The following is a 26,511-nucleotide window of genomic DNA, read 5'->3' as shown; positions in this document are numbered from 1 at the left end:
GATCGTGTCGCAGACGTAGAACCCTAAAGGTAAGGGGCCACTGCGTATTTTTGTTGCTGCCACGATCGCCTATGGGGTTGGCCGCCTCCTCCTCTGTTTTTCTGAAGGAAGAAAGGGCAGGGGGCTTCGCACCTCTGGGCGGCTCTCCCGAACCTCCGGTGGAAGTAGCATAGCCCCAGCCCCTCCCTCTTCTGCTGGTGGGACAACCTTTTCTGCTCAATGGACTTGATGGGCTCTGTGGTGGGGTCCTCTGGCAGGAGGCAGCAGTTGGCAGAGTGTGCGGGTGTGGTCGCCCACTTGGCCACCTTCATGGAGTCCGTCAGCTGCTGTGCCAACCTGATTAGGTCCTCGACCAGCAGGGTGTACGCGTCCGTGATCTGCCCACGGACCTCCGGCAGTAGCTGCCACAGGAAGATCTCCCTCGACAGACTGATTTCCTTGTGTCTGCCACTGCCGTCAGTCTCAGGGAGGAGGAGGAGGTCCTGGAGGGTGTGCCACACTTCCAAGAGGTTTCCCTCCTGCCAGGGGTTGAGGGCGAGGTCAAGGGCGCAGGCAGCTCTCTCAGAGACCAGCAGGGAGCAGGTCCCGACAAGAGTGGATTTCAGTTCTTGGAAGGTGGCGGGGACCGACGTCGTCATCAACCAAGGGGCGATCTTCTTATATATCTCCTCCAGGAGGGTGTTAATGGTGATTTCTGCCTTCAACACCTCATCAGGCCTGCTATTCTGAATTACCCCTCGATCCTGTAGAACCAAGATGCTGCATTCTCCCTGGTGAATGGCGGTAGCCTTATGCTAAGGGCTATCTTTGGTTGGTCCATCAGGGGGGCCATCCGTGGGGCGGCGGTACCAGTGTGGAGGTGTGCGCAGGAGGGGGTTGCGAGAGGGAGGCGTCTGCCTCCGAGAGGTTGGGTAATTTGTACGTGCTTGGGAATATTTCCGTCCATGCTCTTTTCGCACTCTCACTTGGAGTGTGTGGGAACACCCACGCCAATACATGCTAGCTGGGGGAGCGTGCCATGTAGGTCTGCTAATGACACTGGCGACCTGTTAGTCCTAGGGGCGTGGGTTAGGTTCATTGGGCCAAGATTTAGTCACCATTTGGGTCCGTTAATGGCTTCTGGGAACCACTCCAGGGGTCACCATTGTGTGAGAGGTGTGAAGTAATGAACAGGAAGACAAGTACTGCTGGTTTATTGATTTTTTTTTTATTAAGCTGGCCTTATGCCAGCACGGGCTCTTGCTCATAGAGTAGCCCGTAAAGTTTATTGATGAAAACTAGTTGCTTATGAAGTGGGATGCGGACGTCTGCGCAGTTCGCAGAGACCGCTGGTACAAATATTTACAGGTGACCTGAGGTCAAACTAATTCCTTAAAAAACAGGACAGGTTCATACAGAGAACATAGTGATCAACAATGTCTGACATATAACATAAATAACTCGTTACTTGTACATAAAACATGATTGTTTAGAAAGACAACATGTACACAATTTACAATTATGATGATAAATATATATTCCGATCGACCTTAGGTCGATGAAAAGACACCGCAGAAAACGGGATGTTCTCTACAGAGAACGCGTTGAACGGGGACTTTACAAGGCGATTTGATGCACTTAGTTTGTGACCGCGTGATCCCGGATTATCTTGGATTTATTACTTTGTTTATTTATTACCCTTTGACAATTAACCATCTAGTACTCTTGTTCTTTTTGTAACCTTTTCAATTGACTCTCATTTTTACCTCGAAGATGCGTGAATAAACACGTAATCGCACTTAACGGTACTGAACTTCTACCTGTCAATTTCCTGTGGTATTCATATATATATATATATATATATATATATATATATATATATATATATATATATATATATATATATATATATATATATATATATATATATATATGTGTGTGTGTGTGTGTGTGTGTGTGTGTGTGTGTGTGTGTATGCATAAAATTTCATGTAGGCTACTAACACCGTCACACAACATTCTATTTATAATATTTTTTCTTGGACTGTATTCTTTCGAAAATACGAAACGGACACACGAAAAAACATTTTTTCTTATTTTAGGTTTCATCCACTTTAGGTATAGGCTAAACACGCACACACAGCATAACATATTCACAGTATCCGACCTACCTAATGCATGGAAGAATTATCTTTATGTAACCGTTAAAAAGACTGTCACTTCCGATTAGGCGTCTTGGTTGCGGTAGAAAACAAATAATATAAAGAAACTTTTATATGTCTGCATTAAGTAACTCGTGAACAAAGAATGATAATCAGGTCAGGGACGTGGATGAATTTTAAATTTCGGCACAAAGCCTCGCCGAGCTGATATAAAAGCATGCACGCAACTGCCGTGAATTAAGCACTGAAAGCTTTCAATATTTCAGACCCATTTATACACGATTCTCAAAAAATGAGATTAAAATAATAATCCGTACATTCAGCCAGGCATTTAACTTTCGGTGCAAAATTCAGTCGCGGTAATGTGAAAGAAGAAGAAGAAGAAGATAACACAACACAGGACACTACAGTCCGTCGGCCGTCGCACCCTCCGTCAATCGGCTGAAGATTTGCCATCCAGAGGAGGATGTCTGAAGAAATGGATGAATTGCACGAAGACGACGACTACTACACGTTCTTAAATATCCCTCGAAATGTGAGTCTGGTTGTGAGAGAGAGTTATATTTGGGGAGTGATTACTTTTTGTGGTGTGTTTTCCGGGTGGTATCTACTACAGTAGGCATTAGAAGGTTGATACAGTACTGTACTGTGGCCCGTCTGACGTCCGTCAGTAGCTCGGTGTAGCCTGGCCTAATGGCCTCTTGTTAGCCTACGAGGTCGAGCCAGTAGTTGGCATCTTCATTCCGAGAGCTTCCCTCCGCCAGGCAGCTCCTTCGCTCCCGTGGGTCGCGGCCGGGGCGGGGGGGCGGGCGGCCGGGTGGCGCCTTGCCTGCCGTTTCGGGGGCCACGTTTAAAACCGTAGTTCACAATTCGTGGGTCAAACATTTTAGTGTTGCTGATGAAGGACTTGGCGTTCTTCGTTGTCGGTCATCTATTATTAACCTCGTAACTGGTTATCCAACCTGGTTGGGGACCCTTTGGGAACGCGGGGTTTCGGGTGGGGGAAGTCGCTGGGAGAAAGACCCTCCCGTCATGTTGTCGCTAGGGAGCCATATGTTCGAGAAGGGATTGGCTAAGGAAATCTATTATAAAAGGAACTTACTTACTAAAGTACCCTAACCTAACAGGCCGTGTTACATAGCTGGTGGGGGGGGGCTGGCAGACCCCCAAGGGAAGGAAACTACTTGTTCCTACGTGATATACGAACCGTCGGTCCTTTACGTTAGGAATTACTTTCAGCGTAGGCTGGAAACGGCCGTTAAACTCTTGAGCAAGGTGGTTAGGCAGTAACTACCGCCAGGTAGGCGGGGATACCCGCCTGCCCAGATGTAAACATTCCAGTTTGCTTTCGGCCATCATGTGTTGCAGACATGGTTTTGGATCTCCTTGCCTGACTGTTGTTAAGCTCTTATTATCCCAGTGGGATCTTTCTGTATTTTGTGTATATAATACGTGTGTGTGTTTGATATTTATTCATACAAACCCACAATTTGTGATAACCTTGCATAAGCTGCCGTTCCCCTGCACTGTCTTGGGTTTGACAGCCAAGGGCGTACTTAGAGAAGCGTAACCGAGTGGTAATGTTTCTCTTCCAGTAGCCCCTATTTAGATACTGAAGGCGTTCCCCTGTACGTTCGGAGATATTAGATTGGGACGTAATATCTTCGCTCCCCTACATTGATCGGGATGTAAGAATTAGCTTCTCATCTTGGGCTGCCGCCCTCCATGTACAAGGGGCATGAATACTTCCTTCCTACTTGTGCTGAGTTTTGTTTTCGCCGGCTGTGCTTAGAGTTGCAGTGGGGGGAAGGTTGCGAGCATCGTTGGTTTATGCTCCGCTTCCACGGTGCCCTTGGTGGCCTCCCCTCCGTCCTTCCCTTTCCCTGTAGATTCTTCCTTATCTCTCCTTCGCCCTCTTCGCTCGCTTGTCAGGCGAAGACCACGGGGAGGGGGGCCGGCGGTTGGGTGACCTCTTCTAGGGCCTCCTCTCGCTGCGTAGGGCAGTTCCCGTCGTAGTGAGAGGAGTCTCCCTCTATGATTCATCTTTGCTTTTTCTTTCAGGTTGACAGTGAGCACTGCAGACACAGCAGTAGTTGGCGGGATATCTCAGGGGATATCTTGCATGATGGATTCCCGACATTCATTCATTGTTGCTTCGGGACTGACCACAGTACTTGGTTGGAATCGTTTCAACTCTGTTCCCGCCGATGTGGATCGATCGCTGTCATTGCTGGCCTTCTTGTATGCCATGGCACTACCTGTAGCATATCTGTGGTCCATCAGCTCCTGCTGTTTCGTGTGTTATGCTCCTGTTAACTCAACGACAGTCTCTGGGCGGCTCTTCCTGGTCTCCTGCTGCAGCTGCCCTGATCGTGTCTGTCACTGCTGGTGACTTTCATGTGACATTCCTGGCCGTTGCTGTAGCTCCTGCTTTCCAAACCGCTGCCATTGCTCCTGCATCGACTGTCCTGATCGTGCCTGCCGCTTCTCCTGGTGGTTGTGCCGGGGGCCGCTTCCGTTGTGTTCCTGCTTAGCTGCCCTGGAGGTTACGATGTCCGCCATCCTGTAGAAGTTGTTGGATTGAAGGTGAAGGAAGTCGCCCTGTGGAAGCGACGTTCCTGGCTGTGTGGTAGCTCCTGCTTTCTGAACTGCTGCCGTAGCTCCTGCATTTGCTGTCCTGATCGTGCCTGCTCCTTCTCCTGGTGGTCATGTCCTGGGCCGCTTCTGTTGTGTCCCTGCCTAGCTGCCCTGGAGGTTATGATGTTTCGTGCCCAGCAGCCTATAGAAGATGTTGGAGTGAAGGTGAAGGAAGTCGCCCTGTGGAAGTAGCCGCCGTCTTCTTCAGCTTATCTTTGATTTCGTCTTCTGCTTCCTCTTCCCTTCCTCTCCCGAGGTCCAAGGGGGTCCCGGAATCCGGACAGACCTTCGTCGGCCGAGGGAGAGGAAGGCTGATTCTTTACCCTTGATGCCCTTGGACATCTAGGGACTGCCTCCTTCCAAGGAGGCAGTGGGTCTCTCGTTAGCTCTTCCCGACCTTTGGGTTAGGAAACTGATTCACATAGCCCTGGGTTTTTTTTTGCATCAGGAGCCGCGGGTGCACAGATCTCTGTTTGCGATCCCATTCCCAGTCCTAGAGGTTCCGTCTCTAAGACAGGGGCTGCTTCAGGCGCTTGTTCGCGAGCCACTCAAGACTCTATGGAATATCAAGTATCCCGATCTGGTCTGGAGAGTACTCTCCCCGGCCCAGTTGTGGAGCAGTGCAAGAGAAAGGGCTGAGGCACCCAGGTGCCTCAGCTCTTCCTGCCAGCACCACAAGCGCTCCCTGAGTGCTTGCCAGTGCTCGGTCGGGTTCCCAGTCTGGTGTCTCGATCCTATCAGTTCGAACACTAGAAGAAGCAGGGAAGAGATTCCCTTCGGGACTTCTAAGGTACTGACTCTCCTCTGGGAGACGTTCTCTCTTTGGCTCTTCCCGCCCTCAGGTGGGACCTGATTCGCATTCTCCTGTGGGGTCTGGTGTTTCGGGGGCCGCAAGAGCGCTGCCTCTCGAGGCCACGCCCTCTTTGCCAGTCTTGGAAGTCTGCATCCAAGACTGGATCCGTGCCTGGCTCTTTTTGATTTCTTAGGAAACTGAAAGCAGCCGCTCCCGATTTTGGGAGTCTCATGGGTCGCTCGAATTCTGTGAATCACGAGCGCTTTTCTGACAAGAGGCACAGGACAAGAGAAAGTGCCGAGACACCGAGGTGTCTTGGTGCCGAGACGCCAGGTGTCTCGATACTGCCCACCAGCTGCTTCGGTTGCTTGGCTGGGTTTCATCCTTGTGTCTTGAACCTTAGGGTTCGAGCATGCAGGATAGCAGACACAGAATTCCCCTTTAAACCTTCTTCTCGAGGAGCCTCAAAGGAGTTTAGAGTTCGGGAACTAGCAATAGTTCACGGCAATGAGTTCCGGCCTGTCCAGTTCCGATTGTGTTCACACGATCAACTCAGCTCGGCTCGGGCCCTGGTCGCACTTGTGAGACTGGCTCGGCTTGCTCGCCCCGCCCAGCCCCTGGTCGCGCTTGCGAGACTGGCTCAGCTCGGCTCGCCCCGCCTGCCTCCCAGTCCACCGCATACCTCCCAGTCTGGATTGCGTTCGTGTGATCGACGCAGTTCGGTGCGGCTTGTCTCAGCATCACTTTGTTTTTTCCGAATCAGGTTCTCAGCTCTGTTCGAGTGAACTTCCTGCTCTTCCCAGGAAAGCGCTTTGCCACGGCACAAGTGCTCTTCGTAGCCCGTGTGGTGGTAATCTCCTTTGGTTGGTTATCGCCCACGGTCCGCCTCTCCTGCTGGTCTTACTGGCAGAACAGGTAAGGGTACTCTTTCTCCTCACCTGTTCTCTTTTCTTATCTGTTGTTCCGAGAGGTGCAAGACAGACGGAGAGAGCTCTTCACAGTTTGGCTTCCTGGCATGCTTTGGGTGTTTGTCCCCCGATTGTCTCATAGTACAACCAGGTAGCCGAGGAGGGTTTCATGTTATCTGTTGAGGTCTCCCTCCAAGGAGAGAGGTACAGGAGTTCACACTTCGGAAGCAGCGAGGATCTTCCTCTTCATGTTGCTATCGCCCTCATTTTTCGGAGAACTTCACGCTGATTCATAAGCGCGAGGATCCCCAGGACAGGATCTCGACTCCCCCAATAAATAATCTTCATCACTCACAACCCTTGCAGTTCCCGAGGGGCCAAGAGTGTTGGGGGCCACCGCGGTCCTTGCTTCCAAGAGTGTTCTCAACCAGATGAATTCTTTTCTTCGGAGAAGGAGTTCATTCAGGTCGAGACACCAAGCTTCTCCCCTGCCTTGACAGAATACGAATTCTTCTTGCCTCGGAGGGTCTGGCCGACTGCAGTTCTGTGGGCAATTCTGGTGCCAAGAAGAAGGACTTTGTCCCAATTCGGATCTCCGGTTTCGTAAGCCCCGAGTTGGCTTGACCCTTAGGAACAAACCTTTACTTAGTTCTGCCTTTCTCTTGCAGGGATTTGCCAGATACCTCAGTAATCAAGGGTCGTACCAGGGCACTGCCTTGTTCTGTGGACAATGGCCAGGACCTTGGGGTCTTAGTCATCTCAACTCGACCTCGAGCTCAAGCCAGCCTCCTCAACTCCTAAGAAGTCCCAGGCTTCGGTAGAAGATTGCAGAACACACATCCCTCTTCTTCCTTCCCTTCTAGGAAAGTGCGCATAACTGTGTATCTTTCCACCCTCTTTCCCATAAGGGAGGAGGGAAGAAGGGAAGAGAGAAAGAAGTATCGACCGGGAAGAAGTTCTCCTACTGCAGATTCCTGGATGAAATGATACTTATCGAGTCTCTGGAGGTGGCAGCGACATTGCCGAGACCTGGGAATGGATTCCTTCAGGAGAAGTATCTATTTCCCTTAGGTCTCGGCAATTCTTTTCATCAAACTTCCATCCCGCTTCCTCTCCCATGCTCCCGACTCGGGAAATGCCAGCCCAGCTAGAGCTAATTGTCTCGGTATCCTGTCATCTTGCAGAAGCTTCCCCATAGTGGAGAATGGGGGTCTGCCTCCATTCCTCCATCCTTCTTTCCTCTTCGAAGCATGAGGAAAGAGTTAGGCTAATGCTTGATTGAAGGAACCTTTGAATATGCTTGCATATTCCCCTGACATCGTGTGTTTACTTACGGAATAGGCGCATACTTGTAAGACTTTGTCGTGAAGGTGTGGGACCGAGACGATTAGTACCTTCTTATCACCATCCTGGGCTCAAGGCAGCCTATTGGCCTTCTGAAAATTCAGGGTGAGTTTTGCAACACTCAGCGGTTCGTTGAACAACAAAACCACAGTAGTGGCATTTGCCAACAAACAGGAGGAATCGTTTTTTCCTCCTGTTTCATCTGTTGACATTTGCAGGTACTCGAGTGTTCTATAGCACACTCAACATCTCGATTAGCCAGATGCATTCCCTGTGGGGATGTATTGGTAGGCGAGCTTGGCCTTGGGTCTGAGTGATCGGGACGGAACGTGCTGCTCACTCGAAGATTCACGAAGAGACTGCTCGACTGAGAAATCCCTACCGTCCTTCTGTTGCCTCCCTGCACGACAAGTCGGTAGTTTTTCTCGTTCCTTCATACCAGACCCAGGGGCTGCTACGGTGAGGCATGCTGTCTTTCTGGGAAACTTGATATCTACGTTTTTCCCTCTGTATTTGTCTTGTTTCGCTAAGGGTTCTCAAGCATTGCTCACCCTGAGTTACAGACAGATGCCTTACATGATAGCTGAGGCATCGAGAAGAGTTCTGCTTGACCCAACCTCCTGTAGCAGCTACACAGGAAGCGGTTCTTTTGGCAGTACAATCCAGCTTGTTCGGGACTGGGACTTTCCAGCTTCCCTTGCAAGCATAGGCTTTCTCGCTGAACGGCAGCGGATATAGCTGGATATCTCTTGAAGTCCTCTGCAACACTCCCAGGGAATGGAGCCATCTTCGCTGGAGAGTGTCGTTGACGGAACTTCCTCTTGGGCCAGAGTCACTCTTCAAGTCTGAACTTCCTTGTCTTCTCCACCGAGGGTTGCTTCTCTCCCTTTCATCTGTGAAGAACGTAGGCCCTTGCAACCTAGTCTTCTATCTGAAGTAGCCTTCTTCTCCTCACTCGATATTGAGGTGTGGATGAGAAGCTTCTTTGGTCTTGCTGTCCCAGGGAACTGTTCCCTGGATGGCATGTGACTCTCTTTTAGGGTCCCTGTCCCATGCTGCACGCACCCATACAAGAGTCGTTGGATAGAGATGTGCCCTCATAGGACCATCTCTCATCTTGCTCCAGCCTTGGCGTAGAAGATGGAAGAACAGGTGAAGGGGATCAATACCTCGACTCCTTCTTGGATGTCGTAGGTGGACGACTCCTTGGATGTCGTAGGTGGACAACTCCTTCTTGGATGTCGTAGGTGGACAACTCCTTCTTGGATGTCGTAGGTGGACTCCGAATCCTTCGGCATCTATTGTCGGGTTCGAGTCCTTGTTCCCCTCCTCCTTGGGCTTTGTGTCGATGATCCAGATCATTCGTCACTTTGTCCTTCAGGGAGCTGTGGTACTTTCCGAAAAGGCTTGACACTCCTAACCTGGATGTCGTCGACATTTACGCTTTTACAATCTCTCTCCCAAGGAAGAAGTGTCTAAGGACACATCTTCCTCCTGGCTTCATGAAGCAATCGAAGGAGGTACTTGGCAGCTGACAACGACGATACCGGTACCTTCCACCTGAGAACTCACGAAGTCAATGGCTTGGTCCATCCCTCGCATTCCGGAAGTTTCTGTTGGTCTGGAAGCAAGATGTGGTCTCATAGACCACACTCTTGTCTTCCTATGGTCTTGCCCACAGGCCCTTGGAACCTTTTTTCCTTGGCCCTGTGGTGGCTGCTCAACATGTGTTTTCTTACCTGGCTCCTTCAAGAGGACTAGTAGCATCTCGCCTAAGGTGTTGGTTCTGGAAATGAGAAGGGTACTGAGAGTGACTGGCCTCTCTTCCTCCTCCTTCCCCGTCCTTCTACTTCTCCTCCTTAGGGATGAGAATAGGACTCAAACCAATACTTGCTGGACCTGGCGCTGATGCGGTAAGACTACACATCGAGCACCCGTTCTATTTTTCTTATAGAATCATAGAAGCAATTCCGCTCCTTCCTCTAGCAAGGGGAGGAGGGAGAGACTGGCTTTCCCTTACTGCCTCTGACTAAGATTCTTTCAGCCTATTTCGTATGAGTTACGTTTCCTCACTCATGCAAAAAGGTCCAGTATCTGACATTTGATCTTGCAGTTCCTACGCTCCGATCAGTATGTCAGAGGCTCGGTACTCTCCTCGCTCTTTCGACCAGGAGGAGTAGCCCAGGTGTGCAGAACTCCAGTCAGTTCAGGAGACTCACTCAGATTCCTCCCTCCAACCAGTGAGTCTTCCTAATGTAAAGGACGGTAGGTTTGTATATCGTGTCGGAACAAATCACAATTTTTGAAAGTAAATTGTATTTTTCCTAACTATACAAACCTGAGGTCCTTTGCATTACATATTATGCCCACCTCATGCCTCCCCTCAATCTGAACCTGGACCGAAAGGCAAACTGGAATGTTTACATCCAGGCAGGCAGGTATTCCTGCCTACCTGGAGGTAGTTACTGCCTAACCACCTTGCTCAAGAGTTTAACGGCCATTTCCAGCCTACGCTGAAAGTAATTCCTAATGTAAAGGACCTCAGGTTTGTATAGTTAGGAAAGATATAATTTACTTTCAAAAATTGTGATTTTTTACCAAAAGTTCCCGTATAACACTGCGCATGCAGGATAGCATTCCAGGATGGCCAGCATACAATAATATACAGTATATCAGTTCTGAGGTTAATTACAGGTTAATTATAGTCAGCTGCCAAAAAATAATGATAAATTTTTATAAGCAGCCAAAATACTACAGAAAAAGTGAATTTCCAAGGTAATACCCCATACGGAGCTGGTCTATAGTTCTACCGCTTCCCTAACCTGTGTTGTTTTATTCTGGTATTAATTGGAGGATGGAAGCAGACTAACACAACTAAATCCATGTTTGTTCCAACACGATATACAGGCCATCGTTCCTTTACATTAGGAATTACTTTCAGCGAAGCCGGAAACGGCTGTTGAGCTTTAGAACAAGGTGGTTAGGCAGTTAACTACCGTCTGGGAGATGGGAGACCCGCCTGCCTGAATGTAAACATTCCAATTTGCTTTCGGCTGTCTTGCAATGCAGATGTGTTTCTTGCTCTCTGCCCTGACTGCTGTCGAGCTGTTTTCCAGTGTAATCTTTTCTTTTTTTCCCTGTTGTGATTACTTTGTATATTTGTTTTCAATATGCAGTCTCATGAAGGAAATAAACCTCGTAAGCCTGCCTTCTCCCAGCATTTGTGCCCTGGGGTTGGTGGGAAGAAGTGTACTGATGTGGATCTGCATGCCCTTTGCTCCTCTTTCAGGGAGCGTGTGTGTTCGCGAGTATCTGCTCCGGTCACCTGAGAAAGCCTTCCAATGCATTGTCTGAGGGTTATCCACCCCCGATGACTCGCGTGGTGGCTAATCCTTCAGGATTGTTTTTTTGTCCTGGCAAACTTATTCTTCTGGCTGCCTTTCCTTCGGGAGAGGACTCCCCTTCAACTTCTTCGCTCACTTTGCCTGGCATGGAACAACAGGGGGAGGGGGGCCAAACGATCAGTACAACCTCTTCTTGGGGCCTCTCCTCATGCCAGGGGGGAATTTTTCCCCCCCAGAGTGAGTAGAGACTCCCTCCATTGACCCATCTTTTTCTTCAGGTTTGTCAGTACAGGCAGTGCTCGTTTAACGGCGGGCTGGGTTAACGGCGATCCGGTTTCATGGCGCTTGTCTAACTACGAAAATCAGCAATTTTCAGCTCCAAAAATCACCAATTTCTGCCTTATCGCCGCCAATAGTTGGGTATTGGTGCCGATACCTGACAGAGGCGCTGATAACTGAAAATCTTTCGGCACCGATAAGCCCTGAAAATTGCGGTTATCATCACACCCTCAGAACAGAACCCCCACCGATAACTGGGGACTGCCTGTAGTGGCTTTTCTCGGGGAGCAGACTACAGACCTGAGTTCAACCTGGTTCTTCCTGGCGTTCCATCACTGGAGGGCCTCCTTGCTCATTTGACTGGCACTCCGATTGTAACTCACGCCTGTGGCTACTGCTACCACCAGCACTGTAACTCTGACAGCTTTCACCAAGGTGCCAGTGACTGTCTCGTCTCACCGGGGGACCCAGGCGAACGCTGTGCCGGCATCTCAGCATGCAGTGGCTCTGCTTCCTGGCTTTTCCGTGGTCCTGCTGTCCCAGCCAGGACCCTCCATGATGGTGACCTCTTCTGTGCCTCAGGTTATGGTTCCCGCTTCTGCACTGAACAGTTGAAAGTGCTGAATGGGTTCATGCTAAGAAAAGCTGGGGAACCCCTGGTCTAGGGTAATCTTACAAGTTAGGGGTCCAAATTCACTGCATGACGTAAAGTCAAGATCAGCACACAGAGTTATCAAATATTTATTGAATCATGGAAAACAATGAAAAAATGAGCAGTTTATCTGCTTACAGAGGCAGAGATTGTAAAAAACAGAGGGAATAAAGGGGGAACAGAAATAAAAACATGCCTTAGGGGATACGGACCTATAGAATTTTGAGAAAATCATAAATCTCTGCTTCTGTAAGCAGATAAACTGCTAATTTCATAGCAAATAGACTTCTGTTTGCAGATATGTTGAAAGAAGAAATTGAAAATACGAAAGAAAACTTATACACAGACAAGGGAGCAGTGAAGTTGGACCCCTAAAATGTAGGATTACCAGGTCTAGTTAGGTCAGGACATGCCAATCTAGGAAAGGTTAGGTTTGTTTTCGTCGATGGAACGAGAGTCCGTCATTCTCAAGTGGCTCCCACAACTGAATGTTGGAGTTGTATGCTGATATCCCGTCACATTAATGTAATTATATGTAAATCATATAAAATCTCTCAAAAATTGACAGTTAATGAGATATTCACTCTCTCATTATGCTTAAACATCATTTTTATATATGAAACTTACCAAGTAAATACAAAGCTATAGTTTCTACTTTAAATGGCAGCTTAAGAGTTGAATATTTGCGGTAGCGCTCTTTTGTTTTAGTGCAGGTAAGTGCCCCGCCCAATATCGGGGAAGAATAGGTACAAAGTAGCTGAAGAGCTCAGTTCGTTTCTGCCACTTGATGACCAAACATTGGTCGTTCAGCATCTGTCGAAGGATTTTATGAAGTATTCTTTCATTTGGTAGCCTCCGAGCTATATTTTCATAGCTTAGTTAAACTTTTTTCAATTTTTGGACTACCACGTCAGACACGAGTGTGACCAGTAACCGGTATTGCAGCCAAGGTTATAATACTAGGTTGATTTCATTTAAATTTGACAACCATTCTATTTGTTTTCACTGCCATGGACAAGTGCAGTAAACCCCCCCTTCTCACAATTCGCGAACTCAACTATTCGCTGATTTCTCTATGGAACATATACACATCATTCGCGGAAAATTTCCCCATTCGCTGTATTTTTCACTGAGAAATATTCACTAATTACTGTATTATATATAAGTAACTTACCAAGTAACTACATAGCTATTACATTTCATTTATCAGCAGCTTAAATTTGAAAATTCGCAGTAGCGTTCCAGTATTTTGGTGTAGGTAACTCGCCCCGCCCACTTTCAGGGGGGATTGGTACAACACTACTAACGAGCCCAATTTGTTTCTGCCGGTTGACAGCTTAACATGGTTGGTAATTTCAGCTTTGTTTTGTCTTAGTATAATTTGCCGGATGATTTTCATCATTATTTGGTGAAGTATTCCGTGTCTTGGTAGCAGTTGCACTAATTGCATTAGCTTATTTAGCTTCGACTTTTGTTTTTCACGATACAGTGGACCCCCCGTATTCGCGGGGGGCGATGCGTCCCACACCCCCCTGCGATTAGGTCAAATCCGCGAATGCTTACAATGCCCCTCTAAAAACGCTTATACCTGTCTACCATGAAGGGTCAAACACCAAAGTATGCCTAAAAATACCAGCCTACATCAAATATACATTAAACTGTACCTTATTACTGTATTAATCTTTGAAATGATACTAATTAATATAATTTCCAAGTCATCTTAAACATTTCATCGTTACATTTATACGTACGTACTGTATGGCTTACAGCTGTAGGTGAAAATAATCCAGTCCCCCCTACTTATTCAGTCACACATTTTCTTTCATACAGTTATAAGCCGTCCCATTTTCTTTTTGGAGGGAACATTGGTATTTACGTATACGTAATTCACAAAAAGAGAGACAAAAACTTATTTAAAAATTCATGCACATTTTAAAAAATTTCGTACTGCTGTACTTATATATTAAGATTACTACATACGTAAATCACACGGGTACTCACCAGCGATGAATGTTGATTAAAGATGATGATGATGAATTAGCTGTGCAGTGCGATGAATAATGATGAAGATATGACTGCACAGCAAAGCAGAGTTGTTACAACTCATCTGAGGGTGCCTCTTCACCTTCAGGAGGCACTTCTTCAGTTGATTTGGGAGGCACGACTTCAGGCGGTTGGGGAGGCATTTCTTGGCGATTCGAGAGGCACTACTTCAGGCGACTGGGAGGCACTTCTTCGGGTGATTTGGGAGGCTTTGGAGGGGCCTTCATCGTCCGTTTGATGAACATGGTGATAGGCAGCTGCTGTTGCTGCTTTTTCATGGTGGTGATGGTTTGATTATAGGGCTCCCATGCTGAATCAAGCATGTTTGAAAACTTTAAGGAGCGTTCCATAAAAGGATCCCATGTTGAAACATACTCCTGCAGATCCTGAATCATTCTCTTCATGTGGGACAGACGTTCCAAAGTCAGGCCGCTCTCCTCTTCCTCCTGCTCCTCCCCTGAACCTGGCGTATCTTCTTCCTCACTGGCAGACTTCGTCAGCTCTTCCAAATCCTGGTCCGTCAGGGGGTCAGAGTGAGCATCAATAAGGGTGCCAGTTTCATCCTCGGTGATGTCCTCGAAGCCTTCCCCACCTAGAATCCTCGCCAACTGGACAGCCTTATTAATGGCCGAATGTTGAATTTCTTGAGGAGAGAAGCCCCTGTAATCATGAACACACTCCAGCCACAACTTGTTCCAGCATGCATTCAGGATCTCCTTCTTCATGTCATTCAGTGATCGGCTGATGCTGCTCAGACGTGGCAATCGTGAATTTACGCCAATATTCTTTTAGCGTAAATTCACTGTCACTGTCCATTGCATTTACAAGGTGCTGGAGGGAGTTCCCGGTATAGAGTGCCTTGAAGGCACGGATCACGCCCTGGTCCATAGGCTGGAGGAGAGAGGTGGTGTTAGGAGGGAGGAACTCAAACTGGACTCCCTTGTAAGAAAGATCGAGAGGGTGGCCACCAGCATTATCTATAATCAGCAACACCTTGAACTCCATGCCCAAGTAATCATTCAGGTATTGCCTAACTTGAGGGATGAAGCTCTGATGGAACCAGTACTCTGTGAGGACTTTGGTGATCCAGGCCTCAGGGTTATGCATCCAGAACACAGGAAGCAATGCCTTGTTCTTATTCTTGAGGGCCCTGGGGTTTGCAGCTTTGTAAATGAGGCCTGGTTTAAGCATGAAACCAGCTGCATTCCCACACATGATGAGGGTAACCCTATCCTTCTGGGCCTTGAATCCAGAGGTTTTAGCTTGTCCTTCATAAGGTATGTCCGGGAAGGCATCTTCTTCCAGAACAGGCCAGTCTCATCCATATTGAACACCTGCTCTGGATGGTAGCCCTTTTCCTAAGTGATCTTCTTGAAGGCCTCCGGATATCTCGCGGCTGCTTCAATGTGTGCAGATGCTGATTTCCCATGCAGAGTAACAGACTTTAGGTGGAACCGCTTTTGAAATCGGTGGAACCACCCCTTGCTGGCCTGGAAACCTTGAGGCGCTGATGATGGTCCTGCTTGGGGCTCTTCCCCCCCTTCTTCTTCTGCTGGTTCATCAAAGCCTAAAAATTCTAATTCGCCTTCTTCAACGCCTTCCTCTGCCTGTACTACGTCGTCGCCTTCCTTAGCAGTTGATAACTGCTGGTAGAGTTGTCGTGCTTTCTCGTGAATGATGTTGGAGTCGAGGGGCACGTTTTTCTTCCGGCAGTCCTTTATCCAGATTGCCAGAGCAGATTCCATTTTCACGATTGTTTTATCCCGCACTGTCGCAACTGTCTTTGCACTACTGAAGTAGCTCATACTCACAGACTTGTGTATCTCCGCCTCTTTCTTCTTGATATATCTCACTGTGCTCTCATTAACACTGAAATGGCAGCCAACTGCGGCAAAACTTTTGCCCTCCTTTGACACACACACACGCACCATAGCTCCTCGGTATATGAATTTAATTAATTCCAAATTACAATTTGTATATCAAATGTTTGTACAGTAAACCCCCGTATTTGCATTCTCACGATTCGAGGGCTCATGTATTCGCAGATTTCTCTGTGGAATGTATCTACCCATTATTCATGGAAAATTTGCCCTTTCACAGTATTTTTTCACTGAGAAATATTCACTAGTTACTGTATGTTCATATTTTCATGACTAAATGCACTTTTTGTGATAAAATTATTAAAATACTCAGGTATAAGCATTTTTACAGGGCTTTTCTTGTGTTTAAGCTATCAAAATAGGCAGTTCTAAGTGTTTTTAGAGGGGTTTTAAGTATTCGTGGATTTTAGCTATTTGCGGGGAGGGGGTTGGTCCGGTACCCATCCCCCTTGAATACGGGCGGTTTACTGTATATTGATCTGAATATTCCCATGAGGAATAATGGGAACTCAATTAATTCGTCCCACACTCAAGAATTTCACCCATATCAACCCTTTGTACCCACTTCAATACAATTATTTTAAGTGCATGCGCAATGTATCATTCAATGATAACCATATTCAACAAAATAAATAAAAAGAAGAACGCATTTCACAGTAAAATTTAACATAAAAGATGAACAAAATTATGTCACTGTGGTGATGCACAGCTGACTTGAGATAAGGGAGGGAGCACTTAGTTAAGGAGGGAAGGAGAAGAGACAGTAAAAACATTACTGTACTGTATGTACATAAAAGCAGTAACAATTCGTATTAAAGAAATAAAAGAATAAATTTAACATAATGATACCATGTATGTAAAAATAATCAAATGCAATACAGTAACAAATAAAATCGAAAGAGAATCTTCCTCTAGCGAGTGTTCCAGACAATGTTAGTGAGGTGGCAGGGAGGTGAGGGAGGGGATGGTGTTATTGGGTGGGGGACGGGGGCCCACTTGTCACTGACTTCCCAGATGTGCCACTGGGACCGGGCTCGGATGTTTTTTCTCTTTCACTATGTTTTGCCTGTTTGCTTTCACTTACACTTGATTTTCCCAAATCAGTTCTTTTTGTTATGGTAAAATACCTATCGAGTGACACTTGCTTTTTGCAGTTTTTTAGCACTCTGTAAAAATAACTCATTCCCACACCATCAAACAAAGTGGTGAAGTCAGCACTGTTTCCACCTCATCTTTGGATGAAGAAAGTTCCTCTAACTCACCTCTTTGTCTCTTCGAGCATCTCCTTCAATTCAACCACTGTCAGCTCCTCGTGTTCGTCAATCAGTTCGTTTGTCTCTGTGGTCTACCTCCAGCCCCATGGTTTTGCCAAATGACACGATCTCCTCTACGGTTTGGTCCTCACGAAAGAAACCTTCGAAGTCACGTTCAAGGAGTCTGCTCATTATTTGTTTCTTTAGCCACAGCTATAATACCTGCTGCTTCAAATTAGTGGCATACTTTCTCAACACTTTCTTCTCCATTGCATGACGGATGAATAAAAATGCATTTGATTTTTGTTTATGGAATTACATTGAAAATAAACAAGTTTTTAACAAGACAGCTTTAATGCAACTCTTAGTAAATGTGTGTTTTGCAGTAACTAACATTGGCAAATAGCTGTTTATTAATACAAACGTGGGACAGTAAAAGCTTTAGCATAATTTTTAGAGTTTATAGCAGTGTAAATTAATAAAGAAACAGTAACAATAATGCAAGGGATGCTGGTAAGCGAGTGGTGTACCCACTAAGAGTACCTGATTTGAAAAAACATTTCGTTGCTCAGTCCGGAGGCGAAAACCCTCAAATCAATATTTCTATTTCGCACCAACGCAGTAAACCCCTGCTGTTCACATTCTTGCGATTCATGGACTCACCAAATTGCTGATTTTTCTGTGGAACTTATCCCCAATTAATCGCAAAAAATTTGGCAATTCGCGGACTTTTTCATCGAGAAATATTTACTAATTAGTGTATTTTGATGCTTTCATGATTAAATACATTTTTTTATGATAAGGATTTACTAATTTTCAGATATTAATATTAAGATTAATAAGATTAAATAATAAAAGTAATAATAAGAATAATAATAATGCTGTAAGATTAAATAATACGCAGTAAGATTAAATAATAACTCAGAGAGAGAAAGAGAGAGAGAGAGAGAAACTTGTGGAAAGAAACAGATGGTAAAAAACTGTTTTTCTCCTCTCCATAGGTTGAGGAGGGAGCCCTTTATAGTACAGAAGGGACCTCCTCATAGCAAACCCTAGTGGCAGCCGAGCTCTTAAACTGGTTCTTTTTCACCCATTATAGCTCAGAATTGATACCATTGAGATGATATTAAAGTGATAGAAATATTAAAATTATGTTAAAGTAATATTGAAAATACATTAAAGTAATATAAAAGTGTTTCCGGATGAGAGTGTAAGCATTTTTAGAGGGTACATTTTATGATAAAATAATGATTTACAGTACTAATTTTCAAATATTAGCATTAAGTTTAATAAGATTAAATAATATTAAATAATAAATATAATTTCTCTCTCTCTCTCTCTCTCTCTCTCTCTCTCTCTCTCTCTCTCTCTCTCTCTCTCTCTCTCTCTCTGAGGTGAGAGAATTTTTATGCTTATGTAACATGTAGTATGATTATTTGTTTTGTATGATGAATAAATGATTTATTAATCTTCAAATATTAATATTAATTTAAAACAGCAAATTATCAATTCATTAAAGAAAATATAGCGAATTAGTAAGATCTTAGCTAAATAAATCTTCTCCCTTGTCTTTTTCCCAGTCTCCTTGAGTGTGGGGGGAGGGTGTAACTTGTCAAATATGTCAAATATCTTGACATATTGACCACAAGGGTAAAAAATGTTACCCTCTTGGTGGTCAAATATATGATGTTGTTGCCTATTCAAGTGCTCTCTCTCTCTCTCTCTCTCTCTCTCTCTCTCTCTCTCTCTCTCTCTCTCTCTCTCTCTCTCTCTCTCTCTCTCTCTCTCTCTCTCTCCCCGAAGGTGAGAGATGGATAGATAGAAAGGGAGAGTGGTTGATAGAAAGATATACATAATATATACTGTATTATCGATATTTTTAATTATTTAACCATGCAACTCAGTTCATCTCTCTCTCTCTTTCTCTCTCTGTTATTGGCTACATATGTATTTGTAAGGGTAAAATGTTGAAGGTGACTTTGGAATGATGATATTAGTAATATCATTTCAAAGGTTAATACAGTAATAGGATAATTAAAGGTATATGCGATGTAGGGTGATACTTTAAGTATACATTTGGTATTTGAACTTTCAAGATAGGCAGTTATAAGCATTGTTAGAGGTGGGTGTTAACTATTCGCTGTGGTCAGAGTCTGGTATGCATCCTCCGCGAATACGGGGGCCGTTTACTGTATATCCGTAAGTATGATATACCACGGTCCATCATATCAGTGCATTACTGTGCATATATAATTATATATTTATATATATATATATATATATATATATATATATATATATATATATATATATATATATATATATATATATATATATATATATATATATATATATATATATATATATATATATATATATATATATATATATTTGTGTGTGTAGTCTTTCATACTCTGTCAAAATGGAGACACAAAGATGTTCATGTTGTATAAATATTGGTAGTTTCCATATCCTATAGCATTGGTAGTTAGAATCACTGCAATCAGCTAGACTGTGCAATACTGTTTTATACATAATTTTAGAAGCCCTTCATTTTGTATCTCTGAAATTGAATGATAAGTAAATTGAAACTATATTGAAATTTAATATAACTATAGAATACCAGTTAGGATTGGTAATTAATGACTCTATACAGAATTGCTATACACCATTATGTATGCAAGGTGGCTCCATGGTATTGTGCAAGTTAAATCTTTGCTACTTAACTGATTTGGTTACTTTTTGAGAGGTGCAGACCCCTAACTGTCCATTAAGTTGAGGTGCCAATTATATTTTTTCTCAGGCATCAAGTGAGGAAATCAATAATGCTTACAGAAGATTAAGTCGTCTTTACCATCCTGATAAACACACTGATCCTGATCGTAAAAGGGAGGCCGAGTTACTCTTCAGTAAAACAAAAAGAGCTTATGAAGGTTAGTACAGTTTTTTTTAAATCTTTTTATTAGTTGGGGAGCGCCATCGCTGATTTAGGGTAAATTGCAATTTTATGCTGTAAAAGGTTCATTGTCAATTATGGAAGTTCAATCCTAGTAGAACAAGATTCAAGAGGGCAACCTTCTGAAATCGGTGTAGGTCACTCTGAAAAATGGCCATATATTCAGGTACGTAGGTACCCAATCAGTTTACAGATGCAACTCCCCAATCATAACATATGTTCATATATATGCTTCTAATTGACATAGAAACATGATTTTGGTGTCAAAATGTGTTTTCAGGGCCAGAGAATCTTATGGCACTAATTTCATAATGATTGGATAGCCCATTTTCACAGAATCAAGGATGGCCTCCTGGCAAATGTTTAAATTGCTACGTGTTGCACTTTTTCCTAGTCCTATGTTATTTTTTGCCATGTATACATTTAAGTAAAAGATGGATGAAGCTATTTATATTTCTGATGTTAAAGTGATGTTATCATGTTTACTTGTCTGCATTAATGATATATACAGTATATATTGGATAGTAAGAACTTTTTCATACCAAACAAAAAAAAAGTCTTATTCCAGCTTACTAAGGAGGCAATGAATATATATATATCTATATATATATATTTTTTTATTTAAGACATTTAACCTTGTATGACAACTGTATACATTTATTACACCTGGGAATATTTATTTAAAGTAACAAGTGAACTCGATTAAAGTATAGTAAAATTATGATAATGGCCAAAATCCCTGGGTCTATGCAACTTTATATCATTGCTAAAACATATTGCTGTATTTTCAGAATAAAATATGCATTTTTATAAAACAGGTTTTGACATAGGAAAACCCTGTTCTTGGTAGTCGCTGTCGAGTCTTCAAGGAATTACCGTCCATGGTCTACCAGAGCTCCATGGTGACCAAACTGATATCAAAAAATTCTCTTCTAGTTGGTCATTTTGGCCAGGTATTGTGTTGTAATGATTAACTTTATAACACGTGATGGAGTATATAATGAACTCAAAGATAAGAGGGCACTTTCCCTTATCTTCAGCGAAGCTGAACCCAGTTTTTCCGTCAAAAGAACCTCCATTGCTCTCTGTTGGTCAGTGTAGGATGATCCCTTGTCCAAATCCCATGCCTTTTCGTCAGGGAAGTGGGAGGGTTTTGAGGATTCAACAGTGATTGCCAAAAATAGTTTTTTCCTACATCAAAACCTGTTTTTTGATGGCATAGTCACTTGTTTCATCCTCAAGGAGCATTACAAAAAATTGACAGGTGACGAAAAACGCTTACTCTCAAATTTTAATCCCAACACCCTAAAGGAAAAAACATTTCTGGTCTGAGGTCAAGCCACAGATTTCAAGTCCCATTCTATAGTCCAAATACTTTTCAGGTTTTGGTACCAAGGAACAAGAAAATGTACACGAATCTACGTTTTAGGATGTAGTTCTACAGTGGCGTGCCTAAGCAAGCTGGGTTTGGTTGCAGTACTGTCGCCCTTGTCCCAGTGATAGTTAGCATACTCACTGTCAATAAGACCCCTGGTTTTCGGCCATAGCACCTAGGGGTAGGATTAACCATGCCACTTATTGATACACAGTGTAGTTGAATTTGTTCGAGCACGTGGTAATAATTTAACTGATGACTACCCTGTACATTTGGAGACTTCTTCAAAAGAGAGATTTCTGAAGAAGGCCAATGATGTACTTACTTTCCTAATATCATGTGACCTAGGAAAAGAGTGTGGATTTGCCTTTTTAATGAGAGTCACAACAATCATTCTTAGCCTGTTGGGTGCCGAGTGGACGTACTGTATGTCGACTACAAAAAATTTCAACCTTCGGTTAACTTTGACTCGACCGAAATGGTCAAAAAACGCAATTGTAAGCTAAAACTCTTACATTCTAGTAATATTCAATCATTTACCTTCATTTTGCAACAAATTGGAAGTCTCTAGCACAATATTTCGATTTATGGTGAATTTTTGAAAAAACTTATTCCTTACGTCCGTGCAGTAACTTGGCCGAAAATTTCAGAAATTCTGTCATCATTTTGTCATGATGTTTGCACCGGTTTATATTAGTCGTTACATAAAGTTTTATATATGGAAATGTGCGCAATTTCATGTAGACTGCAACAGAAAATAACTCATGGTTGTAGCTTCTATCAGTTTTGAAATATTTCCATATAAATCATGATAAGTGCCAAAATTTCAACCTTCGGACAACTTTAACTCGACCGAAATGGTCGAAAAACACATTTGTAAGCTAAAACTCTTACATTCTAGTAATATTCAGTCATGTACCTTCATTTTGCAACAGATTTGAAGTCTCTAGCACAATATTTCGATTTATGGTGAATTTTTGAAAAAATTTTCCTTACGTCTGCACGCGGTAACTCTGCCGAACATCTCGGAAATTCTTTCGTCACTTTGTTGTAATGTTTGCACCAGTTTATATTAGTCGTTACATAAAGTTTTATATATGGAAATGTGCGCAATTTCATGTAGAATACAACAGAAAATAACTCATGGTTGTAGCTTTTATCAGTTTTGAAATATTTCCATATAAATCACTATAAGTGCCAAAATTTCAACCTTCGGTCAACTTTAACTCGACCGAGATGGTCGAAAAACGCAATTGTAAGCTAAAACTCTTAAATTCTAATAATATTCAATCATGTACCTTCATTTTGCAACAAACTGGAAGTCTCTAAGCACAATATTTCGATTTATGGTGAATTTTTGAAAAAAAAAACTTTTTCCTTACATCCGCGCGCGGTAACTCCGCCGAACATCTCTGAAATTCTTTCGTCACTTTGTCGTAATGTTTGCACCGTTTTATATTAGTCATTACATAAAGTTTTATATATGGAAATGTGCACAATTTCATGTAGAATACAACAGAAAATAACTCATGGTTGTATCTTTTATCAGTTTTGAAATATTTTCATATAAATCATGATAAGTGCCAAAATTTCAACCTTCAGTCAACTTTAACTTGACCGAAATGATCGAAAAATGCAATTGTAAGCTAAAACTCTTACATTCTAGTAATATTCAATCATGTGCCTTCATTTTGCAACAAACGGGAAGTCTCTAGCACAATATTTTGATTTATGGTGAATTTTTGAAAAAACTTTTTCCTTACCCTTATGTCCGCGCGGTAACTCAGCTGAACATCTCAGAAATTCTTTCGTCACTTTGATGTAATTTTTGAACCGTTTTATTGTAGTCGTTACATAAAGTTTTATATATGGAAATGAGTGCAATTTCATTTAGAATACAACAAAAGATAACTCATGGTTGTAGCTTTTATCAGTTTTGAAATATTTTCATATAAATCTTGATAAATAGAAAAAATTCTATTTTCGGTCAACTTTAAATTGACCGAAATGGTCGAAAACTGCAATTGTAAGCTAAAACACTTACAGTCTAGTAATATTGAATCAATTACCTTCATTTTGCAACAAACGGGAAGTCTCTAGCACAATCTTTCGATTTATGGTGAATTTAAAAAAAAAAAAAACTTTTTTTTACGTCCAAGCGTTACGAATTCATGCATCATTTTGTGATAATATTTTTTCTGTGTTGCTTTGATCGTTTTACAATTTGTTATATACCAAAATCATTGTAATTTAGTGTACAATATAATGAAAAAAAATAACCCGTTAGCTTTAACCGTTTTGCTCACAGCGCGATTTGTATACAATTATATATGAAATTTTTTTTTCGTGCTGTCATATATTTCAATATTTATATATGATAATGATATTTTTTTCATTTCTGATGGTTGCATACTAAACTTCAGGCAATGACAAAAAAAAGGAGCCCAAAATGAACTCTTAATCTTGAAAAGTAAGCGTGCCGTGATTTTTAAAAAAAAACTTTTTTCCCGCTTTGGCGCTAACTCCCAAACGCCGCTGGCATATGACAGACACTTTTGTAAATAGAGGCTCGGCGTTAGAGGGTTAAGTGCTTGAACCGTGCATAATGTCTTGTCTGCTAAATTGAGTTTTTTTTTATAAGAAAAGATTTCCTTTTTAAAGGATCCTCATTCTTGGCCAGGAATGATGGGCCAGGCAACAATAATAATTGATGGTCAGCTGTTTGCATCTAAGAGAGCCCAGTCCACTAATATTAGCTCCTGATGCTAATGCAATCAAGAGGATGGCCTTTTGTAGCATGTGCGTTGTGGTTGTATAGGCTCTGTGGAATTGAGGTGTTGATAGAAGTCTTAAGCACCTTGTCCAGGGACCAAGTAACTGGAAGCCTTTTGGGAGCAAGCCTTTCTAGAGCAAAAGACTGCAGAAGGGAAGTGACAGCTTCTATACTGGAGTCAATCCTGAATCCATAAAGCAAGGGCTCTGTTAATGCAGCCTTGTATGCCATGACTGTTGTAACTGCAAGGCATTTATCTTCAAAAGGGTATATAAAAAATATAAAAAGTGTTTCTTCAGAAATCTCAACTGGGCTCTCAGTATGGATATAATCCAACCATATCTTCCAGATGGACTGGTATTGCCGGATAGATGATGTCCGTAATTTTTGCACTAGGTACCTAGTAATGTTGGGTGGGTAATTTTCACAATAGATATTTTAAAAAATCCATATGTGAAGGTCTTGACTCAGAAAGGAGGATGCGTAAACGACTTTCCCTCCTACTGTCTGGGATGGAACAGCAGATGATAGCGGAATTGATCTTTTTGTCCGTTGTTGAAACAATAGGAACCATTGCCTGTTTGGCCAATTTGGGCCTATTAAGTAAGCTGTTCCTTTGAAGGTTAGAAGTTTGCTCAAAACCTTCGAAATCTGGGAAAATGGAGAAAAAAGATATTGTTCCAGTCGTTAGGAAGGCGTCTCTTGCTGTTGATTGACTGTCCAGGTTTGGAGACATATATTAGGAGTTTGTGATTCTCGTATGTGGCAAACAGGTCCACTTCCGGTTGTGGAAGCATGTTGGCTATTGTTTGAAAAGAGTTGTTGTCCAACATCCACTCTGTTGAGGCTATTGTTTTCCTTGATAGAGAGTCGGCTATTACAATGAGACCCCATGTGAGGTGAATTGCAGACATGCCACTTCCTTGCTTGCATCATCCGAAGGATGGCTAGCATTATCATGTTGAGAGGAGGTGAACGTGATCCCGACCTCTTGATGTAGGATATTGTGGTGATGATGTCTCTCTCTTTTGGAGGTTTGAGTTTTTTGAGAGACAAAAAGACAGCCATCAGCTCCAGGATATTGATATAAGAATTCCTCAGAGTAGCTGATCACCTCCCTGCCACCTGACGATCCTCCCAACCTGTCAACGAGGCGTCTGTGTGTATTGTCACTCACACGGACGAAGGAGTCAGTGACCTGTTTCACCAGAGATTCCTTCCGGATCCAAGGCTGAAGTATCTCTCCAACTTTTTTAATCTTTTGATGAGGTCAGTCTCGCATCTTTTTTTCTTGCATGCAATAGCCAGAATTTGTTCACATTTTTCGTTGCAATGTGAGTATTGGATCCATTACTGATGCGAGCTGCAGCAGGCCCGGCATATGTTCTAGTTGCCGTCTGGAAGCTCTGGGCTGTGCAAGGAACCTTTTGAGGACTTGCCTTATTCTGTTTTGAGTATGATGAGGAGAGAGAACAGGCCGTGAAGAGTACCTCAACATAGTCCCAGCCACTGAAAGTGTCTGCTGGGCATGCGGCAGGATTTTTCCAAATTTATTATAAAACCTTTTGACTAGTCTGTTGACCATTTCTCTTAGGTTTTTCAAGCACTCTTTTCTTGTATGCCCCCAGAGCAACCAGTTGTCTAGGTAGGCTATTAGTTGTATTCCTTTTTGTTTGAGTTCTTGAACGAATACCATTGCTAATTTTGTAAAATGTTCTTTAGGCAATGTTTAGCCTAAAGGGCATGACTTCAAATCTATATGTATCTTCCCCGATCTGGAACCTTAGGAAGGGGCGGAAGGGAACAGCTATAGGGATGTGCCAGCGTGCATCTTTCAGATCTACAGAAACTGTCCAAGCCCCTTTTGGGATGGTTCAGCGTACTTGGGCAACAGTAATTATCCGAAACTTTTGGCAAACAATGTGCTTGTTCATTGTTGATTGTTTGAGGATCACTCTTCTTTTTGAGGAATCATTTTTGAGGACACTGAAATGGCGTACTTGGTGGCGAATATACACGTTTCTCTATGGGCCCCCATTAACAGGGCCTTTCTGCACATATAAATAGTGCTGTCCCCCCACGGGGAAAACTTCCATTGTCTGTGATGTCGTCGAAGCTGACCGCCAACCACACA

General features: G+C 43.3%; 1 protein-coding gene across 1 annotated transcript in view; it reads left to right on the top strand.

Annotated features, from left to right (window-relative positions):
- Positions 1-2,381: 2,381 nt before the first annotated feature.
- Positions 2,382-26,511, top strand: part of LOC136847895 (dnaJ homolog subfamily C member 11) — a 186,528-nt gene continuing 162,398 nt past the window's right edge. The window contains exons 1-2 of the mRNA XM_067119935.1: positions 2,382-2,675; positions 20,077-20,206. Coding sequence (XP_066976036.1) covers positions 2,607-2,675; positions 20,077-20,206 — 199 coding nt within the window. The 5' untranslated portion in view covers positions 2,382-2,606. The remainder of the gene's footprint in view (positions 2,676-20,076; positions 20,207-26,511) is intronic.

Source organism: Macrobrachium rosenbergii, chromosome 17 (genome assembly GCF_040412425.1).
Source record: "Macrobrachium rosenbergii isolate ZJJX-2024 chromosome 17, ASM4041242v1, whole genome shotgun sequence".
In the NCBI taxonomy this organism is placed as follows: domain Eukaryota; kingdom Metazoa; phylum Arthropoda; class Malacostraca; order Decapoda; family Palaemonidae; genus Macrobrachium; species Macrobrachium rosenbergii.
This window is presented reverse-complemented; position numbering and strand designations above follow the sequence as displayed.